The 326-nt window shown below is 78.2% G+C and overlaps 1 protein-coding gene across 1 annotated transcript in view; it reads right to left on the reverse strand.

Moving 5' to 3' along the window:
- TRPS1 (transcriptional repressor GATA binding 1) overlaps positions 1-80 on the reverse strand; it is a 210,658-nt gene extending 210,578 nt beyond the window's left edge. Inside the window, exon 1 of the mRNA XM_042869970.1 lies at positions 3-80. Within this exon, the coding sequence (XP_042725904.1) occupies positions 3-12 (10 nt within the window). The 5' untranslated portion in view covers positions 13-80. The remainder of the gene's footprint in view (positions 1-2) is intronic.
- Positions 81-326: the final 246 nt, after the last annotated feature.

A 326-nucleotide genomic window follows, 5' to 3' on the forward strand; every position in this document is an offset into this window, starting at 1 on the left:
ACTGCTGCTCATGGTGCTGCCTCCGCGCCCCGCGCGTCGCGCTCCGCACTACGGCTGGGCTGCCGGCAGCGACGCGGGGCCGTGCGGGCGCAGCTCCTCGGTGCAAGGCGTCCTCCGCCGCCGCCCCCCGCGCCGCGCCGCGCTCCCTCCCCTCCCCCCAGAGCGCCCCGGGCCGGGGCACAGCGCTGAGCGGGGAGGGCAGAGCCGGGCAGAGCCGCGCCGTGGGCTGCTCCCCTCCTCCCTGAACTTGACCCTCCCGAGCGCGGCGGGGCCGCCGCTGCTCTGCGCTCGCCCATTCCCGGCCATGGCACATGGCTTTGACCCAC

This window comes from Lagopus leucura, unplaced genomic scaffold, assembly GCF_019238085.1.
Source record: "Lagopus leucura isolate 7727_CA_CO unplaced genomic scaffold, USGS_WTPT01 Super-Scaffold_100002, whole genome shotgun sequence".
Lineage (NCBI taxonomy): Eukaryota > Metazoa > Chordata > Aves > Galliformes > Phasianidae > Lagopus > Lagopus leucura.